This window comes from Polypterus senegalus, chromosome 10, assembly GCF_016835505.1.
Source record: "Polypterus senegalus isolate Bchr_013 chromosome 10, ASM1683550v1, whole genome shotgun sequence".
NCBI lineage: Eukaryota > Metazoa > Chordata > Cladistia > Polypteriformes > Polypteridae > Polypterus > Polypterus senegalus.
The window spans coordinates 84,298,032-84,324,395 of NC_053163.1; the positions used below are offsets into that span (position 1 = coordinate 84,298,032).

General features: G+C 37.4%; 1 protein-coding gene across 2 annotated transcripts in view; it reads left to right on the forward strand.

The window, feature by feature from the left end:
• The window catches only part of si:dkey-251i10.3 (uncharacterized protein LOC553498 homolog), a 41,405-nt gene extending 22,839 nt beyond the window's left edge, over positions 1–18,566 (forward strand). For both annotated transcript variants that reach the window (XM_039766042.1, XM_039766044.1), the window contains exons 7-15: positions 1,653–1,772; positions 2,808–2,902; positions 3,386–3,509; positions 4,265–4,342; positions 4,638–5,028; positions 7,427–7,851; positions 11,525–11,709; positions 12,389–12,488; positions 17,614–18,566. In XM_039766042.1, coding sequence (XP_039621976.1) covers positions 1,653–1,772; positions 2,808–2,902; positions 3,386–3,509; positions 4,265–4,342; positions 4,638–5,028; positions 7,427–7,851; positions 11,525–11,709; positions 12,389–12,488; positions 17,614–17,952 — 1,857 coding nt within the window. In that variant the 3' untranslated portion in view covers positions 17,953–18,566. The remainder of the gene's footprint in view (positions 1–1,652; positions 1,773–2,807; positions 2,903–3,385; positions 3,510–4,264; positions 4,343–4,637; positions 5,029–7,426; positions 7,852–11,524; positions 11,710–12,388; positions 12,489–17,613) is intronic.
• Positions 18,567–26,364: the final 7,798 nt, after the last annotated feature.

Below are 26,364 nucleotides of genomic sequence, written 5' to 3' on the forward strand. Positions count from 1 at the left end.
GTTGCTGAAAATCACTCAACATATTTTCCCAGTAGTTGGGTAACGACACAATAAACGATGACAATGTAATTTTTTTTTATTTGACTAAGGGTATGGTTAAAACATGTCCCTATAGGCAAATATATTAACCTATTACACCTAATCAGAGCTGTCTGACTAAATCCAACCCACATAATTTTTTAAAATGGAAATGGATTTCTGGTGTCTCGGCAATGTCCACAGAACAGTTCTGTTATAGTACATAACAAGGTTTATGGATTTTTTTTTATGGTTAGATGGTTTTCTTTGTCTTGGATTGTTAGACTGAAAAATGTCCTTGCCATTTACTTGGCTGTAAGATGGTAGTGGTTGAGGCAAGTGACAGAAATTAACCAGTTTCAGCAATTTGCCTGATGTATGTTACTTTAAAATACTTAATCTGGTAACTCATATTTTGTCACTTGTCAATCATTTTTCTAATCATTCTCAGCTACACCAGTACTATCTTTATTAAGAAATACATTACATTATTATGCATCATATTCCTTTACACCACTGTTTTGAAGTGGAATCAATCACACTACAGTTCATTAATAATAATAATAATAATAATTTATTACATTTATATAGCGCTTTTCAAGGCACTCAAAGCGCTTTACATACAAGGGGGGGATCTCCTCAACCACCACCAGTGTGCAGCATCCACCTGGATGATGCGACGGCAGCCATAGTGCGCCAGAACGCCCACCACACACCAGCTTACTGGTGGAGAGGAGACAGAGTGATGAAGCCAATCAGTGTATGGGGATGATTAGGAGGCCATGACGGTCAGAGGCCAATGGGCAAATCTGGCCAGGATGCCGGGGTAACACCCCTACTCTTTCCGAAAGATATCCTGGGATTTTTAATGACCACAGAGAGTCAGGACCTCGGTTTAACGTCTCATCCGAAAGACGGTGCTTTTTTACAGTATAGCGTCCCCATCACTATACTGGGGCATTAGGACCCACACAGACCACAGGGTGAGCACCCCCTGCTGGCCTCACTAACACCTCTTCCAGCAGCAACCTAGTTTTTCCCAGAAGGTCTCCCATTCAGGTAATGACCAGGCTCAACCCTGCTTAGCTTCCGTGGGCAACCAGTCTAGGGCTACAGGGTGATATTGCAAGCTGAACATTTTGCACTATAGTAAGTGAAGGAAGTCAGCTGTGAACCAACAACATCTAAAATAAAATGGCCCACAGAAGCATCTTCCCTGAAGCGTAAGCTAAAAGCAAACTTGCCTGAATGTTCGTGCAGGTACTAAACAATGTAAATCGGAGTGCTTCCTACTAACATCAACTGAGCTCTCTCATTGAGCCCAAGCTGTACTGTGCAGCGCCACTTCCACAACCACAAAACTTGTTTGGTGGTAGAGACTGCTTAAAGTAGATTCAATTCTACTTGAAGCAATGAATTACGTTTTTAAGGCACTGAAACGTTAAGTGAACATCTTCATTTTGCAATAGTGGCTTTTCAAACATGGAGAGGTAGGTTTTAAAAAAAGTACATGAGCATGAAGACTGAAGTTTAAAAACAGATGCAGGTGATCAGAGCACTATTATCATTAATTTATTAACTATTACCATGATAACCTCATATATTGTTTTTTTTTCTTCTTTTCTATATTGTAGCCCAAAAGCCCCTTGGAAGAAGAAATATTCAACCTTCTGCACAAAAACAAGCAGCCCATCACCAATCCTCTCTTGAATCCTTTTGAAAAGGACTCCCTATATGCTATGAGCCTTGAAGAAGTGAGATTTATTAAAAGTTGTATAACAATTATTTGATATACTTTTTATAGTCATCTTGAAAATACTACAAACTCCTCTTATGTTGCAAAAACTACTTATACTTTACCCATGTATTTACGTTTGCCGGTCAGATTATTATTCAGAGATAAAAGAACATAAGAACAATTTTAATGAGAACAGACCATGCAGTCCAATTTCTGTCTATCTGTCATTTGCAAAAATATCATCAGTTGAAGGTTTCAAAAGTAATTCTTCTAACTACACCCATGCTTAATCATTCATTCCAAATATCTCTTGTTGTCTGAGTAAAGAATACCTTTCAAGCATTTGAGCAAACTTTACTATTAACCAACCTCTGTCTGTGTACTTGTGTTTTTGCTGAAGATACAAAAAATGTTATTCTTTAAAATTTGTTTGATTTATGAGCAATAATTATCTCAGATATGTGCGAGTTGTTTTGCATTTTAGTGTGTATTGGATTCAGGGATGACTTCTACCTTGTGCTCATTACTGCCAAGATGTTTCCTGCTCCTTTAAATCCTAATCACAAAGCACATATAGAAAATGATGGATTGATATGTAGGTAATAATTACAAGTACTGTACAGATAAATCTCCTGAACAGACAGAAGTCAGTTGTATATTTTATATGTATTTTTTTAGTACTGCTAGGGTCCTGATTTACCCTATAACACAGTGCAGAATATTGTTTGGGTGTAAAATATGTCAGACTAAGAATATGTAAAAAGATAATGATAACAATAACTTGTATAGATTAAAGAGACACTCACTAATAATAAAAGAAAAAATCTTTTATGAGCAATAGGGTCCTTAATATGGACCTTAAGTAACATTTCAAACATAGCTTGGTTTATTTTTGCATATCATTATTCTAAAAATGTTTATTTACATATGAGTCTATTTTACAGAATATTCGATATATAATTTTATACAGGTACAGGGAAACACCATCGTGAGGTGGTTTTTATTTAGTTTTAATTATTTTTCTCTATTTTTTTTATAAAAAAATATGAAGATGAAGATACGCCGTGCAGAGCTGCAGAAAGCTAGAGCCCTCCAGTCTTATTATGAGACCAAAGCCAAAAGACAAAAGAAAATTAAAAGCAAGAAGTAAGAATTGACTAGACCCTATACATGCACCTGTTTGTGTATTTGTGTAAATGTGCATAGCATAGATGTTAAAAATAATCAGTCACTTGGGTTATGGATTATATTTTCTGTGTTCCAGAGCTGTGAATTCATTAATTCAGTATTATTTCTTAAAAGGTTAACTATAAAAGTAGAATTGATGTTTAATTTTGAGTGCCTACAGTTTTATAGTAAAACTATAAAGATAATGGGACTTACTCTTTTCTGTTTTTTAAATAATGTAAAAATATTAAGCACAATTTCTCTATTTTTTAAAGTAACAAAAATAAACTTTAAGTAGTTTATGCAATACAAACAAATATTGCCTTTTACTTAAATGATTGTTAAATTACAGTACACTTCTTTGTTTTTTTATATCATTTAAATTAAAGATAGCAATTTTTAATGAAGGCAAAATTTATCTGGAAAGGTGGTCTCACAATAAGTACTGTTTTTTCAACACAGATACCACAAAGTTAAGAAGAAAGCAAAACAGAAAGAAGTTTTGAAAGACTTTGAAGAGATGCGGAAGACAAATCCAGATGCAGCCTTAGAGGAACTAAAGAAACTGGAGTTTTCTAGAATGAAGGTGAGATGTTTCACAAAGGAAAAGAGGTGTCCTCAGGTTATACTGTGTATGTTCTACTTTTTCCATGAGGAGACTAATGGAGTAAAACCTTTTCTATTTTCCCTTTACAATAATTAATCTATATTAAAATTGTCATGATTTTCATATGATGTCATTAGAGGATGTATAATATAAAAATATAAATTTTATATCTTTTCATAACTTATTTAAAGCTTTGATTAAAGTATTGTAAGTATATATTTTGTTTTTATAGCGCACACCTTATGTTATTGTCAAAGAACAATAGAGTGATTTCAAATGTCATAATGCAAGTATGCTAGTTCAGATAAATGTTTGTTCTTCTCATTTCTCTTACTATTGCATCTTGTGTTATCCTGATTATTTATGTGCAATCTTTTTTCTGTTACTGTTCTATCCTACTCTATATCGGACAGTTACCAGGGCCCCCTATGAGATGCAGAACAAGAAGCATTGTAGATGAGATGACAAGCCTTTACTTAAAAAATATATTTATTTATTTTGTAGAAAAAAAATTATCTATCTATCTATCTATCTATCTATCTATCTATCTATCTATCTATCTATCTATCTATCTATCTATATATATCTCATTGTGTTATCATTTATAGCATTTTAATTTTGAAATCGTAGGCAGTTAATTTCATAATTGTTTTTAAAGATTACTTTTTTCTGTTTCTGCAAAATTTTGCTTACTGTTAAGAGGACCTATTTTTGATTATTGTTTTTCCCTTTAGGAACGAATGTCCCTTAAACATCAGAACAGTGGAAAATGGGCAAAATCCAAAGCCATCATGGCCAAGTATGACGAAGAGGTATGTGGAAAGAAAAAAGAAAAGTAACAGTTTTTCAAACTTCTTTTTGAACATCTTTCCTCTCTTACATATATGAATTATAATGATTGTATATGATATGCTTTGTAATGCAAGCTGATTTATGACTTTGGCCTGCATTTGTTTAAAAAAAAAACCAAATTAAAATGCATTATGAAGAACCCAGACCTTCATCTAGTTGACCCAGTTGCAGATTCCATACTATGACAATGTCCATTTGCCGTGTTATTTATTTATGTACATATTTATTGTTTAATTATTTTGTTGCTTTGCTTAGGCAAGAAAGGAAATGCAAGAACAACTGGAGATGAATAAGCAGTTAACACAAAAGCTGGAAGTTGTATCAGAAAGTGAAGAAGAGGATAATGCAGAAGATGTGGAAGTCCTTCCAGATTTTGTCAATGATGCTCAGGTCAATGTAGACCCTGCGAACCCGTGGATGTTGGGAAAACTTAGTAGTGATCTTACAGACTCTGCACCAAAAGAAAATGAATCAAGCAATATACAAGAATCACCTGCAGCACCTGCTGAAGAAAGTGAAGCAGAGGAAGATGAAGAGGATATTATTCTGAGGGAATTTGAAGAAAAGCGGAGTTTACGGAGAGATGCTAATATAATTGTTGTTGCAGACGCAGATGAAAATCAAGATGGGTCCCACCAAATGCAAGGTAAGTTCTTGTGTTAAATATAAAATACTCTAAATTATCTGAAATGTAATTTAATAATAAAATTACAAAAATCACATATAATTATATGAAATATTTTTTGTTTTATCTTTATATGGGTCACCTATACTGTGCCTTTTTATTGCATGTAATTGCAAAGGATTCAGTACATCCAACACTGAAAAATTGACTTTCTTATCTCTTATTGTCATGGACAAAACAAACTGTAAACACAAATAACTTATTCACAGACAGATAGTCATCAGTGAAATGGTCACTTTGGTAAAAAGCATAATTTTAATAGTCCCTTACTTAAAACATTCAAAGAATCCAATCATCTAATCTCTTGAGTGCATAATCATTAGACTCTGAACAGCACACAAGAAATATAAAGCATTCTAAGATCAGAGCAAAGCAGAAGTCATGAATCAATAATAATTCAATCTGAGTGGCACAAAATGCAGGTGGGACAAACACCGTTAGTTTCTTCAGTGATCTTACATTCTGCTTGAAAAATGAATCATGCATGCCAAGCAATGGCATCCTAGACCTTTTCTCAGCCTTGGCCTAAAAGCAGGAGCTGATTCACTGACAACAGACAAAAAAATGATAACATAAGACACAGCCACACATACTAAAACAAAAGATTAGTCTTAAATTCTGTAGGATCTGCAAGAATAAACAATTTAGAACACATACCCAGTATCAGCAGATCTTATCTTTTGTATCCATGTGCGTGTCTATTGATGATCTTAATGATGACCAAGATGACACAATGCAGTCTGCAAATGAGGTCAGGTCAAAAAAAGCAAACACCACACACACAGGCCAGATAGCTGCAATAACTTATCATTTACATACCTGTTCAACTGAAATTCTTAAGCAAACATTTTAATGGCATAGAAATACAGACATCTCTCCTCATTTCCTTACAAAAGAGATGGATTTCATTATTACGCACGGCACTTGTGCCCGACCATACACTGGAATCAGGGAGATCACCCAGCCTAATTATAGCCTTTTACTAATGTTCTGAGTCAGCAAGAATACTTGTAATTTTGCTTCACAAAAACAATTTAACTCTACAGTTTCTCAACAAGTCAAATTTACACAAATGATCCAGCAGCACGTTTTTTTTTTTTTTTCTTCTTTACAACCTTTTCCCTGTCCCCATATATTCATCTGTTCTCAAACCTTGTGGCAATCCCAACACAAATACTACAATTTCCATTATGCTCTGTGGTGATCGATTTCATCAACACTTACAATACAAGTATTGGCAAAAGTGTGATGTCATCACAAATAGCATCTCTTCAGAATCAGAATATCTTTGTCATTGTAACAAATACAACGAAATTAGGTGCAGTCCCTGCGGTGTCAAAAAAAAAAAGAAAGGATAAGATAAGAAATGAGACAGAACACAAACATTCAACATAAAACCTTATGGCACATGAAACACTATTACACAAAATGTCCTAAGTTTTTGCTTTCCTCTGCCACGACATGATGATTTTATTTCTTCACAAGTTTACCGCTTTTATCTTACAGTACTTCTGTTTCTCTCATCATTGGTTATGTTTAGTCAAATTGCATTTATACTTTTTATTTCATCTACACCATTTTCAGAGAATGTATGACTCCAAAATTCGCTATTAAAGTGTTGCAAATCATTAACTATTATAGTGTTTTATTCTTACATTCCTTTGTCTTTGTATTTTCATGCTCCTTTCTTTTTTATTAAAATACTTCATTTGTTTTGAACTTCCACATTACGCTGCTTCTGAGTGCTTTTTCGATTGCCTTTTATTTAAGGATCACATAAGCACATACACAGTATTTACGGCTCCTCATCTTTGCCATCTATTACACTCTCTATTGATAACTCCCTCATTAAATGGTGCCTACATATTCAAATTCCTGTTCAGGTTGATCATAATGGTGAACTACACCCCTTTCAATTGCCTTTTATTTGAAGATTGGAAGTCTGCAAGTTCTGTTAGTTTAATATATATCAGAACAGTCCAAAACTCACTTAATCGATTTTAGAGTCATTACAGGGCAGCGCCCGTCTCAATAGCACTGGGTGCAAAGTTGGAAACAGCCCTGGATAGGTGACTAGTCTATCACAGGGCCCACTTATGCTCACACGCCTGCACACACGCACACACAGTGACCACTTTGGAATCTCCTGGCGAAATAACCTGCATGTCTTTGGAGATATTAATGAAAGCCAGGGTACCTGGAGAAAAATATACACAAACATGGGGAGATCTATAAACAGACAGGCACAGGATTCGAATCTGTGAAGTGGCAGTGCTACCCACTGTGCCAGTGGGCAAACTATTAAAAATGGTCTTTGGAAACAGTCACTTATACAATATATTTTTGTCCACACGTAAAGGTAAATATTATGAGGAAGATGAAGAGAAAAGGGCATCAGAATTTAACAGCCTCTTCAAGAGACTTATAGAAAACCAGTCCACCACTCTGAAGGAAGTAAAAACTAATTCGGTTTTCAAATCTCAGAAAACAGAAGACATTCAGTCTCTGCAGGAAGAAACAGAGGAGGCCCCTTTTCTTAATGAAAGCACAACACGGGCAAGAACAATGGAAGATATAGAGGTGCTTGTTCGTGAGGAGGTGGTAGAAACAACTTTTCCTGTAGCTAGTGCATCCCCATTGGTAGTGGATGTGGAAGCCGAACAGAACAAGATGGATAAAACTGATGGTACGAAGAAGCAGATTATTGACCCTAAAAATGTCCTGAACATGCAGTCCAAAGTGATTCATATGCCAACAGCTCCTCTTGCCATAGAAGATGAAGAGGTAAGCAAGACATTTTGGCAACAAATTTACTAACCCTTTTTTCCATATGAGTAATTCTTCTATTACAAATGATATACAACAAAAGAGTCAATCCAATAAAGTGTCTTGTCTACAGTGTCTTCCAAAACTATCCACTCTCTTGAATTTTTTTCACATTTTGTTCCTTTTTTCACCTCCAAATTTTAACTAATTGCCATTCTATTTTTTCTTCTTTTTAGTAACGCAACTAATTCAACATATTTAGGACAAAATGTTTTTTTTTTATTCAAACACTTGTATTTGTCCAGAATGAAAGACTTGCATTTCTCGTTAACAAAATTACTTTTAATATCATTTTGAAGATGTTAAAATACTTCCTTTGATTCAAAGATTACAGAAAATCGTTTGTACAACAATTTAACCATGTTATTTATTTGACTTTGTCACACGGCAAAATGAAAATAATCAGCTGGAGTGAATCCTATCTGAAAACACTCACTTTGACTTCATTTCATGAACCATTATTTCTGGTCAATGCCTATATTTGCTGGGTTACTGTGTAGTAGTACCTTTAGTCCACCCCCCAATAATTTCAACTTTGTGTATGGGTGCTAAGAGGTTTCTTCAGCGGGATTTAATGCAGTATGTGATTAGCTCAAGAATAATTGTTGTACTGTAATTTTATGCCTCAACAATGCTATTTTTATACTTAATTCCAAATGCACTGGACATGCCAGCTGCAAGTTAACACCATATTAAGCTAAATGGGACTGACTAAGGCTTACACCTGTTTTCAGAGTGCCTCTCAGGAACCTCTAGGGGGTGCTAATACTGCGTATTGAGTTAAATTTGCTCAGGAGGAGAAGCATCAGTTAACAGAAGTTGTGAAGACTATGGAATCACAGCTGTATCACCGCTCATTCTCAAAGCCTGTTGCAAAACTTTTAAACACATTTGTCCAAGTTTAAGTTTAAACCATTATGAAAGTTTTATAAATTGGAAAATGCCCATATTGTGTGTCTTCTGTCTTTGTTTTGATAACTTCAGAATGTTTGCAGGTTAGCCTTCTTTTTTGCTTTTCTAGTTTCTTACTGCAGCTTAATTGTTTGTTAGCAAATTTAATGAAAGATCACGTCAGGCTTTCCATGACGTCATCTGCTGATTCTAAAGGTGTTTAACTCTCTCTAATCTCACACACCTTTTAAAACTTCGTTAGAAACTATCATTTTGGTTTTTTAACTCTGTATTTTTAATGTCGTATTAGATTAGGCAGCCTTTTGACATTATTTTTCTGTTTAGATAAAGTGGAAAAACTGTTCCCAAAGGTAAATACAGTGGTGTGAAAAACTATTTGCCCCCTTCCTGATTTCTTATTCTTTTGCATGTTTGTCACACAAAATGTTTCTGATCATCAAACACATTTAACCATTAGTCAAATATAACACAAGTAAACACAAAATGCAGTTTTTAAATGATGGTTTTTATTATTTAGGGAGAAAAAATCCAAACCTACATGGCCCTGTGTGAAAAAGTAATTGCCCCCTTGTTAAAAAATAACCTAACTGTGGTGTATCACACCTGAGTTCAATTTCCGTAGCCTCTCCCAGGCCTGATTACTGCCACACCTGTTTCAATCAAGAAATCACTTAAATAGGAGCTGCCTGACACAGAGAAGTAGACCAAAAGCACCTCAAAAGCTAGACATCATGCCAAGATCCAAAGAAATTCAGGAACAAATGAGAACAGAAGTAATTGAGATTTATCAGTCTGGTAAAGGTTATAAAGCCATTTCTAAAGCTTTGAGACTCCAGCGAACCACAGTGAGAGCCATTTTCCACAAATGGCAAAAACATGGAACAGTGGTGAACCTTCCCAGGAGTGGCCGGCCGACCAAAATTACCCCAAGAGCGCAGAGACGACTCATCCGAGAGGTCATCAAGCCCTTCCGTGAGAATCCTAAATCCAAAGAGGACTGTTTCATTTATGTTAGGTAGAATGCCCAGAGAGGACTGGGCGGTCTCATGGTCTGGAATCCCTACAGATTTTATTTTTTCTCCAGCCGTCTGGAGTTTTTGTTTTTCTGTCCCCTGGCCATTGAACCTTACTCTTATTCGATGTTAATTAATGTTGATTTATTTTGTTTTATAATTGTGTCTTTCATTTTTCTATTCTTTAATATGTAAAGCACTTTGAGCTACTGTTTGTATGAAAATGTGCTATATAAATAAATGTTGTTGTCACAAAAGACCCCAGGACAAATTCTAAAGAACTGCAGGCCTCACTTGCCTCAATTAAGGTCAGTGTTCACGACTCCACCATAAGAAAGAGACTGGGCAAAAACGGCCTGCATGGCAGATTTCCAAGACGCAAACCACTGTTAAGCAAAAAGAACATTAGGGCTCATCTCAATTTTGCTAAGAAACATCTCAATGATTGCCAAGACTTTTGGGAAAATACCTTGTGGACTGATGAGACAAAAGTTGAACTTTTTGGAAGGCAAATGTCCCGTTACATCTGGCGTAAAAGGAACACAGCATTTCAGAAAAAGAACATCATGCCAACAGTAAAATATGGTGGTGGTAGTGTGATGGTCTGGGGTTGTTTTGCTGCTTCAGGACCTGGAAGGCTTGCTGTGATAGATGGAACCATGAATTCTACTGTCTACCAAAAAATCCTGAAGGAGAATGTCCGGCCATCTGTTCGTCAACTCAAGCTGAAGTGATCTTGGGTGCTGCAACAGGACAATGACCCAAAACACACCAGCAAATCCACCTCTGAATGGCTGAAGAAAACCAAAATGAAGACTTTGGAGTGGCCTAGTCAAAGTCCTGACCTGAATCCAATTGAGATGCTATGGCATGACCTTAAAAAGGCAGTTCATGCTAGAAAACCCTCAAATAAAGCTGAATTACAACAATTCTGCAAAGAAGAGTGGGCCAAAATTCCTCCAGAGCGCTGTAAAAGACTCATTGCAAGTTATCACAAACTCTTGATTGCAGTTATTGCTGCTAAGGGTGGCCCAACCAGTTATTAGGTTCAGGAGGCAATTACTTTTCACACAGGGCCATGTAGGTTTGGATTTTTTCTCCCTAAATAATAAAACCATCATTTAAAAACTGCATTTTGTGTTTACTTGTGTTATATTTGACTAATGGTTAAATGTGTTTGATGATCAGAAACATTTTGTGTGACAAACATGCAAAAGAATAAGAAATCAGGAAGGGGGCAAATAGTTTTTCACACCACTGTAAATGAATAAACAACTGAACTAAAATGTACCTTTATTTATGCTAATTTGTATGAATTTTTAAAACAGTTTCAGCATTGCAGTCAATCCCTGTATTTTCTTTTCTAAACTTGCTTTTTCCATTTCAGGGAACCTGTTCCAGTGACATCAGGTACATGGCTTCAGTAGCCAAGCTAGACCGTGGCAAGAGTACAGCACTCACTAACAAATCTATGCTTAGCTGTGTTTTATTTAATTAGGAGCAAATTCAGCTTTATGAAAGGTTACTTATTCAGAGATTAGTTTGTGCTGGACCACCATTTTATGTAGTATTAATTGCATAGAAAGTTTTGAAACAGCTATGTATTTATCTTGTGTAGTCATCAGTTTGTTGCTGCATGTTTTCTTTTTTAAAAGTTTTTGAATAATTTATTGAAAGAATTTTAATATTTTTAATTTACTTAAAAGGGGGAGGATCAGCAGAAGATGATCATCAAAGAAGCATTTGCCTCAGATGATGTGATAGGTGACTTTTTAAAGGATAAAAAAAAGCAAATAACAGCAGACAAACCAAAGGATGTTAATTTAGTTCTACCAGGATGGGGAGAATGGGGTGGTGTTGGGCTTAAACCATCTGCAAAAAAGAGACGTAGGTACGTCCTGTGACGTTTTTAATAAGAATAATTTGTTTTAGTTTAATGTAGTTTATAGTTTAATTTTACTAATGCCCTTGTTTAAGTAGTTAAAAATTTAAAGTACGACGATAAGTATATCACTGACAGTAGATGGATAATCAATTAAGGTTTCATTCTGTAATCCCTGGTTTGAGAGAAAAATTATAAATCTGCATGACAGCATTGAAAATTTTAATGTGAAAAATTATATTCTAAGCTAAATTTTATGTTGAAAAAATGCTTTTCATTTTTCACAGTTAACTATTTTTGTATGTTACAATATTGAAATAATTATTTTGACATGGAGGTTTTAACAGGAGACAGTTGAGAATAGCTTGAATCTTTAGAAGTATAACATTCCCTAAAGTAATTTTTGTAATATTCACTGGATATAAATAAAAACTGATAATTTTATACACTGAGGAAGTTTACAATAATGAGCATGTTATTGTTTTATCAGTAAAAAAACTTTAAGTGGAGCAACTGTTAAAAATGCATTTGTTTTTAAAAGTGTGAAGATTTTGCTAATAGTAACTTTTAATAACAAAGACACATTTTATTAAATATCTAGGTTTTCATAAATACAAAACAATAGATTTTCTTTTTGTTTGGTGGTATTGTACAGTGGCTAACAGCTATAGTATGTTATCTTCCATAGATTTAAAATAAAAGTGCCACCTGGTCCACCAAGAAAAGATAAAGCTCTTCCTAATGTCATCATAAGTGAGAAGAGAAATCCATCTCTGGCAGCCCACCAGGTAAGACGTGTTGCTTGTTCTTCTAATAGTGATTATTGTTGAGTTTTGTAGGGCAGTGCAGCATCATTATAAAATGCATAGCAATATTTGGTATACTGTTGATGAGTAATGTAATTTAATAGGATACTCTTGCTGATAATTTAGTAGCATTTATTTTTACACCATGTATTCAGTTTCCTTTTTTAAATCAAGTAGACTGCTTCCTGTAGAAGGTCTACTGCCCATAACTGAGGAATAGTGCACATGTACATTAACTGGTCACTTTATTAGGTACACCTTGCTAATACTGGATTGGATTCCATTTTGCCTTCAGAACTGCTGTAATTCTTCCTGGCATAGTCAGACAGGGCAGCTGATGGAATGATCTTTACGGATGACACAGCAGTTGTGACCCGCTGGTCTGGCTACTTTGAGCAGCTGTTTAAAGATGATCATCCGGCTAGGACGTTGGATATCTCTGCATCCACGGTTCTCCAAGCTGATCCTCCAATTATTTGTGAACCACCCAGTCTCACTGAGATCGCACAGGTGGTGATCCAGCTGAGGGTAGGGATAGCTGCAGGGATCTGTGGTATCCAGGGTGAACTTCTCCAGGCTGGTGGTAAGGCTGTTGTCCTGGCATTGCAAGCAATCTTTGCTTCCATTTGGGAGACTGATGTCATCCCAACTGACTGGTTAACGGGACTTGTCGTCCTTATCTGAAAAGGGAAGGGTGATTGCATGGATTGCAGCAACTACAGGGGTATGACACTGCTCTTGGTGCCAGGTAAGGTCCTTGCTAGGGTCATCCTCATTAGGATCCGTGATCATTTACTCACCTACCAGTGACTGGAGCAGTCTGGTTTTAAACGTAAGAAATTTAACACTGACTACACTCTTGCACTGAGGGTTCTCATGGAATGCAAATATCGGCAGAGTTTTTTTCCAGCCTTTGTTGATTTTCGCAAAGTATTGATCGAGCTGCCCTATGGGACATTCTGACACTTCGCGGGATGCTCTCAGGTTTGCTGGATATAATGGCCAGCCTGTGCACCTGTGTAATGTGAGTGCTGTGCAGAGTGGAGGCATAACCTCTGCGTTTTTCCCAGTTGATTCTGGGGTTCATCAGGGGTGTGTTCTTGCTTCTACTCTGTTCAGTGCTTGCATGGACTGGGTGTTGGGCAAGGTTGTGGGGTCCAGTGACTGTGGAACATCCGTTGGTGAAGAAAGATTCACTGATCTTTGCTGACGATGCTGTGATCTTTACAGAGTCAATGGAGGCTCTGATCGGGGCTCTTGAGAGACTGAGAGGGGTCTGACTGTCTGAGCTTGTGAGTGTCCTGGATAAAAACCAAGATCCAGGCCTTTGATGACCACTTGGGCATGGCCATCAGCAGTGTGTATGTCTACAGAGAGAATGTCAACCTTGTTTAGAGGTTTACTTACCTCTGCAGTAACATTCATGTCTCTGGTGAGTCATCTATTAAGTCAGTAGATGGATTGGTAGAGCATGGGATGGTCATGAGGTTGCTGGAAAGGGGTGTGGTGCTCCCGTTATCTACGCAGAAGGTTGAAGGTCCAAGTCTTTAGAGTCTTGGTGCTTCCTACTTGCTGTATGGTTGCGAGACATGGATGCAATCCAGTGACCTGAGACGAAGACTGGACTCCTTCGGTACTGTGTCTCTTTGGAGAATCCTTGGGTACCGCTGGTTTGACTTTGTGTCAAGTGAGCGGTTGCTCATGGAGTCCTGAGCGAGGTATATTACTTGTATTGTAAGGGAGCGATAATACGGCCATGTGGAGTGATTCCCTGAGGGTGATTAAGCTCACAAGATCCTCATTGTTGAGGACCCGAGTGGCTGGACCAGGCCAAGGGGACACGAACATAACAGTAGGTGGTAATTTCGGGTGGGTAGGACTGGTCCGCGTGTCTGCCTGGGGAGTTGCCAACCGGGATCCTGAGCTGTTTCGTTGTGGAGGCCATATGAGCACAGTGTACTCATTGATATGTTCAATTCTTCAATTCCACCCCGGGTGGGGGGTAAACGTTAACATTATACAAAGTTATTGTCTGTTTTACCTGCATTTTTATCACTCTTTAATGTTGTTTTTTAACAGTATCCTACTGCTGGAGTATGTGAATTTCCCCTTGGGATTAAAAAAGTATCTATCTATCTAATAAACCAGTTTGAGATGATTTGACATGTGACTTTGTGACATGGTGCGTTATCCTGCTAAAAGTAGCCATTATAAGATTGGTACACTACGGTCATAAAGGGATGAATATGGTCAGCAACAATACTCGGGTATGTTGTGGCATTTAAACAATGCATAATTGGTACTAAGGGGCCCAAAGTGTGCCAATTAAATATCCCCCACTCCATTACATCACTATTACCAGCCTGAACTGTTGATACAACACATATCCAACACACAATTACAACACCAACCTAAACCATTGATAAAAGGCAGGATGGATTCATGCCTTCATTTGTTGACGCCAAATTCTGACCCAACCATTCGAATGTCAGAGCAGAAATTAGGACTCATCAGACCAGACAACATTTTTCTAATCTTGTATGTCAAATTTTGGTGAGCCCATGTGAATTGAAGCCTCAGTTGTCAGTTCTTAACTGACAGAAGTGGCAAACGGTGTGGTCTATTGCTGCTGTAGCCCATCTCGTTCAGGGATTGACGTGTTGTGTGTTCAGAGATGCTCTTAACAAGTGGTTATTTGGTTTACTATTGCCATTCTATGAGCTCAGACCAGTCTGACCATTCTCCTCTCACCTCTAGCATTAAGGCATTTGTGGCCAAAGAATTGCCACTCACTGGATATTTTCCCTTTTATGGACATTATCTGTAAATCATAGAGATGGCTGTGCGTGAAAATCCCAGTAGATCAGTAGTTTCTCAGCTTAAATACTCGGACCAGCCCATCTCACACCAATAACCACGCTACATTCAAAGTCACTTAAATCACTTTGCTTCCCTATTCTGATGCTCAGTTTGAATTTCAGCAGGTCTTGTTGACTATGTCTAAGTTAAATGCATTGAGTTGCTGACATGTGGTTGGTGGATTAGATGTTTGCATTAACAAGCAGTTGAACAGGTGTGCCTTATAAAGTGGCTAGTGAGTGTATATTTATTACACCAATATTTGAAGTGGTCAATGTGATTACTAGTATGTTGTGTGGCGAGAGAGAATATTATTGAATTTCTTTGAAAGGGTACAGTTGGAATAGTTGTTGCTTCTTTCACTGAACTGATATTTAAATAGATTCCTGTTGCTGTCTCTGACAAACTTGGAGGTTGTGAGAAATGTGAATGGAAATCCACCTAGCCATCTATTCATCCCTTCTTCATCAAATTTCACTGTAACAGCAACCAACAAATAACAACACATAATATACTCAAGGTGAAACAGTAAGATTTTTGAAGAAAAGGCAAAGAGAAGGCAAGCAAAATGACCCATTTTATTGGCTAAGTAAAAAGAGTACAATATGCAAGCTTTCAAGGCAACTCAGGCCCCTTCTGCAGGTATCGGTGAAGAAAGGGCCTGAGTTGCCTTGAAAGCTTGCATACTGTAATCATTTTAGTTAGCCAATAAAATGGGTCATTTTGCTTGAGTCCTCAGTGCATCCATAATGGCTAACATAGTACAACACCCTACAACTGAAGAAAAAGCAAAAATCTGAAAACAAACAAAAAAAAAATTGAAGGAAATATAAAAAATGTTATCATCTTTGATTAATCTTTGACCTGGGAATCCATCTCAAATTTACTACTGATGTAAGATTTACTTTTTAACCATCTGCTAATACAGTTGACAAATGCATTTATGACAGTGGCTGTCTTTGATACCTTTTCATAGCTCATGAGATGTCTTCCATGACATGTTAGTTCTTGACAAAATTAAAATTATTGTAATCTGGTCATAGATAGGTAACTTCCATTTAGATAGATACTTTATTAATCCCAAGGGGAAATTCACATAATCCAGCAGCAGTATACTGATACAAAGAAACAGTATTGAATTAAATAGTAATAAAAATGAAAAAAATTAAAATAAAATGAATGTTAGCATTTACTCCCCCGGGTGGAATTGAAGAGTCGCATAGTGTGGGGCAGGAACGATCTCTTTAGTCTGTCAGTGGAGCAGGACAGTGACAAAAGTCTGTCGCTGAAGCTACTCCTCTGTCTGGAGATGACACTGTTCAGTGGATGAAGTGGATTCTTCGTGATTGACAGGAGTTTGCTTAGCACCCGTCTCTCTGCCACATGAATTTAATTTTGATCTGCAAGGTTGTCCTGGAATGTATTTTATGGTGAGGCATTTACCCAGCAAGTTGACTAATTAAAACCTGATGGATAAATCATGGTGCATATTTTGTCTAAGAGTTGTATGATTTATGTGCAAAAATAAATTAACTTCAAATAAAAGTAATCTAATTGCTCTGTGACCCTGAAGAAAATCTAGTTTAGAAAATATTTGAGTGGGGTAATTGACTCCCATCATGTAGGTGAAGACATCTAGCCACAGTAGCATGAAAGGCATGAGAAAGACCCCTCTGCTTACAGACGGCATACTTGTGCTGAAGTAAAGTGAATGTGAGAAATTCTTGCCTTGAAATTAATGCTTAGATTCTATGATGGGTTTTATTAGATGTCAGAGTTTTTTTTGTTTTTTTTTTAATGGTATTCTACTTAGTTATTAAAGAAATATTGTGGTCACAATAAAATACTTTGAGACAACATCAGATGTGAGATATATATATACTGATATATATATATATACTATATATACTGATATATATATATATATATATATAAATTTAATTAAAAGAAAACTCCCTCCTGTTATAGGCTGATTACTTCAGAGGTATGTTTTAAAATAAACATGTTCTATATATGCATGTAAAGGTTGAATTTCCCTTCTGTCCTGCCAGATTTTATTTTTTCTGATTGGTTAAGAGATGTTTCAGTGCGAGTGTGAAATAATTTTGCCTTATGTCAGATCATGAAATATCTTCTAATTATTAGGCACTCTATACTGTATAGACAATCCTTCTACAATGTTTATTTGAAAGGTAGATTTTTTAAATCTGTAGATCTGACTTTTTCTCCTTCATTTCGATGCTCACAGGTAGCTGATCTGCCCTACCCATTTGAAAACCCCTCCCAGTTCGAGCGCACCATTCGTTGTCCCATTGGAAGCGCATGGAATACACAGCGTTCTTTTCAGAAGCTGACAGCTCCTAAAGTCACTACTAAAATGGGTGCCATCATCGATCCCATCAGTGAAGATGCTTTGGACAAAAATGATGAAAACGCCACTAAAAATCCAGTTGCAGATATCAAAACTGCAGACAAAAGGCACAAAACTGCAAACAATCAAAAGAAGAAATATCAAAAGAACAAAGGGCAAAAGCATGAATGCAAAAAGAAGAAGAAGAAAGCCACTCAGTCCAAATCAAATGTGTAAGCTTGTATAGACATCTGTTTAACAAAAGGGTTGGATATGATTTGATATCAAATATTTGTAAATGTACGATAGCAGTCCTCCAAGCTGTTAATATTTTAAAGGGTGTGAGTTAACTTAGGCTGTCAAATATGCAGTCTGTATTAGGAACAGTAAGATCTAGGGCTGCAACAACAAAAAAATAAATAATCCTATTGTATCAAGTGCAGCCCTTCTGATACTGATATCTTCTACATTAAGGTTTGGGTAATTTTATCCCACCCAACAAAATGAAGTTACTCTGGTAATGTATTTAAAAAAAAAAATCCTATGACTCCTATATGATGCATTTTGGCACAGTTGTCACCTTTTTATAATTTCATCTCCTTAAGCCCTGTTTTTCTTTAAAGCGGTGAGTTGCTTTAAAACAGATAATGCCTGTGAAGGAAGTTGATTTTCTTACATATCCTTATATGATGTCAGGCCATTTCACAAGAAATCAAGGTAGCATCATGGCATAACCATTTTGTTAACCACCTTCAACTGAAAAGTTCAGCAGTCACCTCCTTTTTTTTAAATATATAAACTACTTGTACAGTATGTCTTCACTGAACAATAAATTAATTTGGCCTCAGTTATCTAAGAGCATTCCAATTATTTTAAAAATATTTTGTTTAGCTAGTTTTGAGTGCTGGCAAGTTAGGTATTAAAGCATATACACAAGAACAACTTCTGGTGCTAAATTGCAAAACAAATCCATACAACTAACTTATGATAAATAAAAGAGACTATTTTTGAATTTTTAAAGTACTAGGGTGTTGCACCGTGTTAGCCATTACGAATGTAGAGAAAAGCCAAGCAAAACGACACCTTTTATTGCCTAACTAAAAAGATTACAATATGCAGGCTTCCGAGGCAACTCAGGCCCCTTCTTCAGGCAAGATGTAATCCTTTTTAAAGTAAATCAACTAGACTAACTGTTTTAAGAGCTTCTTAAATTGGCAAGTAGTAATCCTTTAAATTTTGACTGTTCAAAAAAGTGTGTCATAAAACACTTATTGCTTTAATACAAAAGTGCAGCAAATTATGAATCACATTCACTGCGGGTGGTCTAATGAATAATCATTGCCATCTGCATGAACATGTGTCCAGACACACAGTGGGGGCTTCACTTGTTCCAATTATGTACAATTGGTGTCTAAACAATATCCAGGTCACAAGTCAGTTGAACGGGGCTCAGCAGTCATTTTTATAGTTTTGATTGTATGATTTTTTCTTTTTTTTTTTAAACTTTATTTAGAACTGTAAAAAGTCAAGCAAAATGACACCTTTTATTGCCTAACTAAAAAGACTACAATATGCAAGCTTCATCTTGCCTAAAGAAAGGGACCCGAGTTGCCTCGAAAGCTTGCATATTGTAATCTTTTTAGTTAGCCAATAAAAGGTGTCATTTTGCTTGACTTTTCACTACATTCATAATGGCTAACATGGTACAACACCCTAGTACTTCAGAACTGTAAACAATTTTTTTAATTTCCTCTGTAGGAAGTATTGTTTTTGGGATTGACATTTAATTCTGCATTAATATTAGAAGGGTGATTATAATGCATAAAAAAACCCATAAAGTATAATTATAGCAAAACAAGTGTTGGTATGTATGCCACTACAAATTTGAATACTGTCCGATTATACTGTAGTGAAAAATGTTAACAAATGTACAGAGGAGCTGCAACTTTCTGTACTGTGGCCAGCGGAAGATTAGGTGGCCATGTGCGCTTTGGGTTTAGACCACAACATTAAGGTTTGGAAGAGTGCATTTTGTGCTTCTTTTACAAATAGTGGTGTAAAGAAATATAAATTGGCATGCCACGCTTATTACTGGATAAGGTGTTTAGAGAAAAGTGTCCAAAATGACTTTGAGCACCATTCAACGGATACAGAAACTACACATTCGAGCTGGGAAACGGAAAGCAGTATGAGGTAACATTTAATACGACTTACTTGAATCATCGTTACAGCAATCATGTCTGACGGTATTACTGGTTAACTGTTTTAAACTAAAATAAGAATTCGCACGCGACCCACAATTAACAAATCTTGTCCCGTCTACCGGTTCCAAGTTTGTCCAGGAAACATTGACACAAACTGTAATGAATTTTCGGTCCATTGGAGGAAAGATTAAATAACGATAATACGTTATGTTTTAATCTTTTTTTTTTTTTAGATTTAATTACTACGACAAATTACTTGTTAGATAAAATATTCCTGGAATTAAGACTTTAAAACACGGCACTGATTTACATTGTTTAACGATTATGATTTTTTTTTTATGCTCCGATTATTGAAATTGTTCAGGTCGACGGTGGCATCCAGGTTTTTGTTGAAACAGCACGCTGCCACGTGCCTCTTTTCACGTTTTTTTTTTTTATTCCAACGGCGATTTAATTTGTCATTCTCTCTCTTCTCCTCCCATGTGGAGGTCTCCGCACTTGTATCTGCTGTAGGGGTGTCATTTACAGATTATCAACTGCGCGTTCTCCACTCTGGGATCAAAGCAGGGTTCTGGGTAGAGAAACCAATTAAACGTGCCCACCCATTTCCTTACTGATGCTCCGATTTAATACTGGAGTATTAAAGTGGTAAGGGAATATTCTCGGTACGAAATATTTTCTTGTCTTTTTTATTTCTCTATGTATAAAAAAATTATATATTTTGGACTTAAAGCATTTTGCAAAAAGTGGTAAGGGAGCCGAGAACAGTCGTTATTTGTGGGGCGTGGCGGGTAGGAGGTGGGTTTTATGTTTAATGTAACCAATCACGAGCGCTCGGCCAACCAATAAGGAATATCGGTGAAACCCAGTGGGTTGGTTCCGCCTACTGACTGCCCAACGACTTCAAACATCGTGGGGGTGCCAACATTCGCTGTTTGTTTGCAGTCACTGCTGACACGAGCGTGTTGTTCATGTCAATGTTTTCTTTCATTTGTATATCTGCAAGCGAATGGGCAGTAGCTGTTTTCATCAACAGTTTGCACAAATGCGTCCGGACTGTGGACTTCTCGGTAAACGATGTTTCTATAAAGCCGGCGGAAAGGTGAGCATCCTAACCATAGACATATATAGGTAAACGCCGCATTCACTGTGCCCTGTCGACATGATAAGTCAGCGTGTTCGCCCTATTGCGATTGGCAGAAGTGCCATTTAAACTAATACAGGTAGACGTGGGAACCGGGTTTTCTGATGAAAAAACAATAACGTTTAAAACAGTATCGTTTACATACAACAGATTTTGGCGAATCGTTTAAGTGCAATTATTTATACCCATTTAAAAACTAATAATGTCAATTATTAAATAATTATTATTATTAAATTATTCCTCCCATATAAGTAACATTTCTCAGACTGCCTTCTTCCATCTCCGAAACATTTCTAGACTTCGCCTTGTTCTTACGCAACACAGTACTGAAGTATTGGTTAATGCCCTACTCACCTCACGTATAGATTACTATAATGCTGTTCTATCAGGCATTCCACAAAAACGTATCCACAGCTTACAATTTCTTCAAAATTCTGTTGCCAGGATAATAACCTGCTGTCCTAAATCCACTGAACATATTACACGTATTCTCTCTCAACTTCACTGGCACCCTGTACACTACTGAATACAATACAAAATAAAGCTCTTAACATTTAAAGCTCTCCACAGTCTTGCTCCCCCCTACTTCACTGATCTCCTACAGACTTGCACTTCCTCTCGCTCACTCAGATCCTGTAATTTGAAAGTATTCAGTCTGGCAATATGGTGCAGCCTTAGTTTGTGGAATACAGACGCAACTAAAGACATTTTGGCAATATGGTGCAGCCTTAGTTTGTGGAATACAGATGCAAGTAAAGACATGAGCATAAAATGATGGTTGTCAATTTCAAACTGTGTTTCCTCAATGTGCTCCTTGAGAAAAAACACAATCTGAACCAGTCTCAGCCCGAACAAACTGATCGATCAAAGATACACTGACAGCTTGTCCTAATGTCAACTGTCGGATAACATGCTCAGCTACTTTGACCACCATGACTGTACCCTCAGAAGGAATCATCAAACCTCCTTTGTTTTTTCATATATGCAAGTGGTAGCTTTGATCATATGATGCCGGTAGAGCATCTGTTACCAAACTAGCACGGCACACATCACAGGACAGCTTTCTCAAAATCCTGCTACCTCCCACTGTTTCCTGAGGTGGATTTCTTTGGGAAACCTTCAAGGTTTGAGAAATGTTAACAGCTAACAACAATCTACATAGTGACTAAATACATTTAGCCAAAACGTTGTTTGGAGGCTCATTGGAGCACATAAATGCATAGCTTTGCTAGCTTATCCTGGTGTAGCTAAAGTTAAGATTATAAAATAGGATTTTCTATTGGCCACATATAACCAAAACAATTGTTCAGCCTTACCTATGAAATGTAATCCTCCGGGATCTGGTTTGGAGCGTACAGCGGTTTGTACAATCCCAAGCAGTAATTCTATGTCTATGATCCTAACCACGCATACAGTAATAAAGTTGAGGGTGCCTTTTCTGCTCTCGCGCCTTTGCACTCTGTCATAAAATGTGTGGTTCTACAGACGTCATTTTGAAATGAATTTTGTGTTGAGATCCTGTGTGCTTCACACCGTTATGTCCAGTCGCGTTTGTTTAATAGTGAGACCCATTTTGGCTACCATTCGTAATGAATCCAAAACAATCCCATGTGAAATAGCGGAACGAAGATGAAATAGTTTCAAGGTCAATACCTGTCAAATACCAACACCAGTTTAAGTTCGTTGTGAGGTTAACTCATTCTTTGTCTTTTGTCTCCTGTCAAAAAAATGGTTGTTAGTTTAAATATCGTATCCAAATTGGTCACATGTGAGTGGTTTTAGGTGTAAATGTCACTTATGAAGTACTGGCACTTTGTCCAGGGTTTGTTCCTGCCTTGTGCGAAGTGCTGGCTGGACAGACACAAAATTCCCCCTATCTTGAAATGGACATGTATTTATTCTTTGAATGTGACTTTTGCAGATGGGTTTATGCGCTGATAGTTGGCATTATGTGAGTGTGCGTGTGCTTATGAATGGTCTTTCCTATTGATTAAAATTTCATTCAGTGCTGGTTTCAGCCTTGTGGCTGGATGCTGCTGGTTTAAGTATGGGCCAGCGCAGTGCCAGCACTCCTTATGCGCAAACTGCACAAGTTGCCTGGGTCCCAAGTGGGTAATGTTGCAATTATATAATTTGATGTTGGCTATTTAGCCTAAGCTTGTTACTGGTTTAGTAAATGTCCAAAGACCATGATGAAGTGGGGCTCCTCCTGGATCACAATTGTGATTGGTCATGAAAATTTCAACTTTATAAATGTGTTTATAAATTTATAAACTTTATAAATTATAAACATGTAAACGGGCGGAGTGCCAAACAGACTGAGGAGTTTCAGGAAATATTTGTGAGACTAAATAAAGATCATACAAATCCTGTCGTTGGTCCTCTCTCAATCCCTAATCAATAGAACATGGATCTCTCTATGTTCTTTCACAGGGTTTAAAGTGTAAAGAAGAAGTTAAGTTTGTTCTCAAACTTGGATCACACATTTCTCCAGTACTGAATGCTTCACCAGCATTTTAATCTCTTTCTTTATTATTTCTTAATTGTCTCTTTTTTCACACACTCTTGTCTTTTAATCCTTTCTTCTCATCTGGCTTTACTCCCACTTTGACATGTTCTTTCTTTTTCAGTCACACGCTGGCTGAAAGATATACAACCTTGTGTCTCTGATTCTTTTTAATCATTTTTTTTCCAGACTTGAAATAATCTTCCTTTATTTATTATCCATTCTGTGAACTCGAGCCAAGCTGTGTACAAGGATGTGACCATCCCTGTGAGGCCAGTCATTTACAGGATGCTTGCACTCAAATGCATCTTTGAAATGTAGCTCACATGTACGCAAGAATAATATACAAAGAGCAGTGAGAGGATGCGATTGCTGTGGGCCAGCATCACCAATTACTAGGGACACCTTACTGCCCCATATCAGAATATTATGAACAATAACAAGTGAAGAAAGTGAACAAGTGGCCTAAATGTGAAGAAACCATATAATCCAGAGTGTCTACAGGGGCAATACATTTAGTTCATATAGCACATTTCATAATCAGTGGCATGGAAGCACAGTGGTTTAATGATGCTACATCATGGATGTGATATCCTGGGTTTGAAATGTAGAGTTGTCCATGTAGAGTCTGCACCTTCTCTCTTTAGATTCATACCTGGTGGCATGGATCGTGGACTATCTTAAAGACAGACCTCCGTATGTGCGTCTCGGGAACTGCAGGTCTGAAATTGTGGTCAGCAACACAGGAGCACCTCAGGGGACCGTACTTTCTCCGGTCCTGTTCAGCCTGAATACATCAGACTTCCAATACAACTCGGAGTCCTGCCACGTGCAAATGTTTGCTGACAACACTGCTATTGTGGGCTGCATCAGGAGTGGGCAGGAGGAGGAGTATAGGAACCTTATCAAGGACTTTGTGAAATGGTGCGACTCAAACCACCTTTACCTGAATACCAGCAAAACCAAGGAGCTGGTGGTGGATTTTAGGAGGCCCAGGCCCCTCGTGGACCCTGTGATCATCAGAGGTGACTGTGTGCAGAGGGTGGGAGTGCAGCTGGATGATAAATTGGATTGGACTGCCAATACTGATGCTCTGTGCAAGAATGGTCAGAGCCGACTATACTTCCTTATAAGGCTGGCGTCCTTCAACATCTGCAATAAGATGCTGCAGTTGTTCTATCAGACGGTTGTAGCGAGCGCCCTCTTCTACGTGGTGGTGTGCTGGGGAGGCAGCATGAAGAAGAAGGATGCCTCACGTCTGGACAAACTGGTGAGGAAGGCAGGCTCTATTGTAGGCATGGAGCTGGACAGTTTGACAACCGTGGCAGAGCAATGGGCACTGAACAGGCTCAGTCAGTCATTGAGAATCCACTGCATCCACTGAACAGTACCATCACCAGACAGAGGAGCAGCTTCAGCGACAGATTGCTGTCACTGTCCTGCTTCACTGACAGACCGAGGAGATGCTGCTGCTGGAGTATGTGAATTTCCCCTTGGGGATTTATAAAGTATCTATCTATCTATCTATCTATCTATCTATCTATCTATCTATCACAATTACCAATTTATTTATAAAGGAGTTTGCATTCAAGTGAAAACTATCTCAAATGAAAATATGGCTGACTGGCAGAATAATATGCAAAAAGGCAGACAGCTGAAACAGTATAATGTAGTAAGAGATGTGGTGGGTCTTTGGGTCCTGAGAAATGGCAAGTAGCTTCCCATGAGTAGCACATGGGGGTTAGTATAGTAGCATGGCCATCTTCAGAAAGTGTCTGTTGTCCCATTGTTGGTCATAAGGTGAGCAAGGCTATCAGATACTCTCTGCCACTGAATTGCCATAGGGGAAGAGGAAGGGAAGACAGTTTTTGAACAAGCTGATGAGATGAGATACAATGTCATAGTGCTGATAACAAGGCTGGACGCTGCTCCTAGTTTGTCCGAAGTGGAGGCTGTTACCATTTTTTTGTAAGGTGACCATTAAGGAAAGGATTTCATCATCCAGTTTATGATGACATGGCATAGCAGTCTAAATAACACATGGAGAGAAAGGGTGGAAATCTGGAATGCATCTACATGCCCATTCTATCCCTTTTTGCAAAAGGTGTGGAAGGAGCCTGCGCTATTCTTGATGTAAGACAAGGCCCTACTCTGGATGGGATCCCAGCCATTAAAAAAACCCAAACCAGTCATGGCTGGCTCAGAAAATAAGGATGCTACTAAGGCACAGAAGATGATCTTGTAGCTCAAGCGGCTAGAAAGGTACTTGTTTAATGTCTTTCTGAAGACACCCATGGTTCTGCAGAAAACAGAATATAAACCAAAGGAAATTAAATGTTTAATAAAGTGCTGCTCTTGTCGTTCACTATGAACAAAGCAGCATTTTCTTCATATTTCCTCATATGCATATGCATGTTTAACAGTTTAAATTGCCACTACCTGTCAAGGATTCTCTGGAATTTAAGCTTACATGGGAGATAAAATTCACCATGTTACAGCACTTAGCTATTCGACCTATACTGTAAAAAATCTTGGTAACATCACTTTGAAATGGACTCAAATAGAAATTCCGCCAAACAAACTGAAACAATTGGATAAGCTGTTTATTTGCAGTGGTGCAAATATGAATAAAATGTTTAGAAGGTATGATTTTGTATTCTAAGAGTACGGCCCATTTTTAGGAGGAAACATAACAAACACAAGAGGGCGCTTTGCAGATGGCTAACACGTACAATTATTTTTTACTTAACTATACTGTTATTCATATTGCCTACCGTATCGTTTAATTAAACAAT